Source organism: Geospiza fortis, unplaced genomic scaffold, assembly GCF_000277835.1.
Source record: "Geospiza fortis unplaced genomic scaffold, GeoFor_1.0 scaffold180, whole genome shotgun sequence".
Classification (NCBI taxonomy): domain Eukaryota; kingdom Metazoa; phylum Chordata; class Aves; order Passeriformes; family Thraupidae; genus Geospiza; species Geospiza fortis.
This window is the reverse complement of record NW_005054452.1, coordinates 1,621,728-1,624,267: the sequence shown is the minus strand read 5'-3', so window position 1 is coordinate 1,624,267 and position 2,540 is coordinate 1,621,728. Positions and strand designations below refer to the sequence as shown.

General features: G+C 45.5%; 1 protein-coding gene across 1 annotated transcript in view; it reads right to left on the bottom strand.

Annotated features, from left to right (window-relative positions):
• Window positions 1-111: 111 nt before the first annotated feature.
• PTPRA (protein tyrosine phosphatase receptor type A) overlaps window positions 112-2,540 on the bottom strand; it is a 97,447-nt gene continuing 95,018 nt past the window's right edge. Inside the window, 3 exon segments of the mRNA XM_005427753.2 lie at window positions 112-742; window positions 1,429-1,564; window positions 2,165-2,316. Of these exon segments, the coding sequence (XP_005427810.2) occupies window positions 668-742; window positions 1,429-1,564; window positions 2,165-2,316 (363 nt within the window). The 3' untranslated portion in view covers window positions 112-667.

Sequence of the window (2,540 nt, the reverse complement as noted above, 5' to 3'; positions counted from 1 at the left end):
AATTACAGTTTCCAAACCAGCAGTACATGGTGGCCTGACCCTGAGGGAGCAAAGTTTTTAGCTTTTGGTACAAAAATGAGGGTATTTATATATAAACACACACACAGAATGAGCTTTTTTTTTTCTCCTTATTTTTTTTTTTTTAGAGCTGACCAGCAGAAAAATGTGAAACCATTTCCCTGCAGGTTTGGAAAAGCTTGTGCTGGTAGGGTTATGGTGGTGGAGAGGGTTTGGGTTTTGTTTCAGATGAGATCCAGGATATCTTTCTTTCCTTTTTTTTTTTTTTAAAAAGGTTTTACTCCCTCAAGAAAAAAAAAAAAAGAAAAAAGAGATTTACAAACAAAATAACAGGCTGTATCAACTCTCTAGAAGAGAGATGGTATGACAATATTAATCCAAACATCAAGCTATTTAATTCCCCAATAAAACATTGGAAAAAAAGGAGCCAACAGTATCTGCACTAACACTTTGCTACATATAAAATCTCCAGCTAATATGAAGCTTATGGTACCAACCTCTAAAACAGTTAAGATATATACACATAGGTTTTGTTTTTGTTTTGTTTGGGGGGGTATATTAACAAACAGAATATTACAAAATATTAAAGAAGGCAACTCTTCTGTCATTTCAGGGAGGGTGGGTGTGGATTTTTTGTTCCTGCTTTTCTTCACTTGAAGTTGGCGTAGTCTGAGAAGGCGTCGATGTATTCCTGCACCACCTTGTAGCAGAATTCGTACTGTTCCTGTGGGAGTTCAGAGAGAACAGGCTCACAGCAGGAAAATCCACACCTGAGACAGCTTGGGCAGGTGTCCAGAGCAGGTCCCACCTCCCTGTGACCCCCAAACCCTTCCTGGGGTACCCATGGCAAAAGGAATTCTGTTTTCCCCTTCCCTCTCTGAGGTTCTGTTTGGATCCCAAAAGATTTTTCTTCTAAAGCCCTGAGCAAATCCCTCTTGCAAGATCCTACTCAGCCCCAACTCTACCAATGTGCAGGGTTCCACAGCCACTCCAGGACACTTCTCCAGGAGTTTCAGCTCATTAATGTATGGACTGTGGCTGAGGATGTCCCCAAGGAGGTTCCTACAACTTCTCTCAGTGCTTAAAAGGCATTTGATGCCTTAACAAGAGGAAGGGGAGGCAGCTCCTGGCCCACCCTCACAGAATCATGGATCCTGGAATGGTTTGGGTTGGAAGGAACCTTGAGATTGCTCCAACCCCCTTCCATGGTCAGGGACACTTTCCACTGTCCCAGGTTGCTCCAAGCCAAGTCCAACCTGGCCTTGGGCACTCCCAGGGATGATGAACCCACATCTCCCCTCATTCCCTCTTTCATGGAGAGCAAAAACCTTGAACCAAAGAGGTTTTTGCTCAACACTGAGACCCCCAGCCCAGCCTTGCTGAGGTTCTGGTGGGGCAGGAGGCACCTACCAGTGTCTGCACCATGTGTGGCCTCTGTAGTCTTAAACTCTTGACTGTCTGAAAGACATCGAGGATGGCCTCTGCCTTCACCCTCTCCAGGACAGTGCTCAGCGCACAGAAGGTGCCCGTTCTTCCTGCTCCAGCACTGGGAAAGAGAAACCAGGAGCTGAGGGAAAACCCCTGCTGCCTTTGCCCAGAGGACAATCCACGTGGGAAGCTCTGGAGAACTGGAGGAGCCACAGCCCTGCCTCAGTGTCACTGCCATATTTTCTGGAAAAATCCCTGAGAAGCCTCAGAGAAATAGGAAAACAATTCTTATCTCATTTGCTTCTCCTGTGTTTGGTGCTTTGGAATGTGGTTTGGAGATTGTTTACCCACAGATGGTTGTTTCATTGGTTTCATATCAATTGTTTTTATTTAATGACCAATCACCATCAAGCTGTGTCAGGGCTCTGGAGAGAGTCATGAGTTTTCATTATTATCTTTTAACCTTCTCTAAGTATCCTCTCTGTATTCTTTAATACAGTACAGTATTCTTTAATATAATATAGATCATAAAATAATAAATTAACCTTCTAAGAACATGGAATGAGATTCATCATTCCTCCCAACAACCCCAAAAATACCACACCCCACCCTCTCCCACTTTATCCAGGACACAATTTGGGATTGTGACCATCTCCCAAGCTCCTGGTGGAGCAGATCCCCTCAGAGGGGTGGCCCAGCTGCTCCAGCCAGGCTTTACCTGCAGTGCACAGTGATGGGGTGGTTGCCAGACTGCTGCTGCTGCTTCTGCACCGCTGCAATGATGTTGATCATCCCCTTCCCATCTCCGGGGATCCCAACCTCTGGCCAGCCATGGAAGTGAAACTGTCGGATCTGTCGGCTCTTGTTCTCCTGTGGGGAGGGCACAGCTCCAGGTCAGGCTGAGGGATCTGTACCCAGGAACCCAGGGGCTCAGGGCTTTGGGATAACAATTCCTGCTTGAGGAGAAGTGGCATTCCCAGGGCAAGGAGTAGGGGAAGTGTGGGGAATGGGGAGCCGGAGGGAGATAAGTTTTAGTATAGCATAATATAATGTAATGTAATGTAATGTAATGTAATATAATATAATATAATATA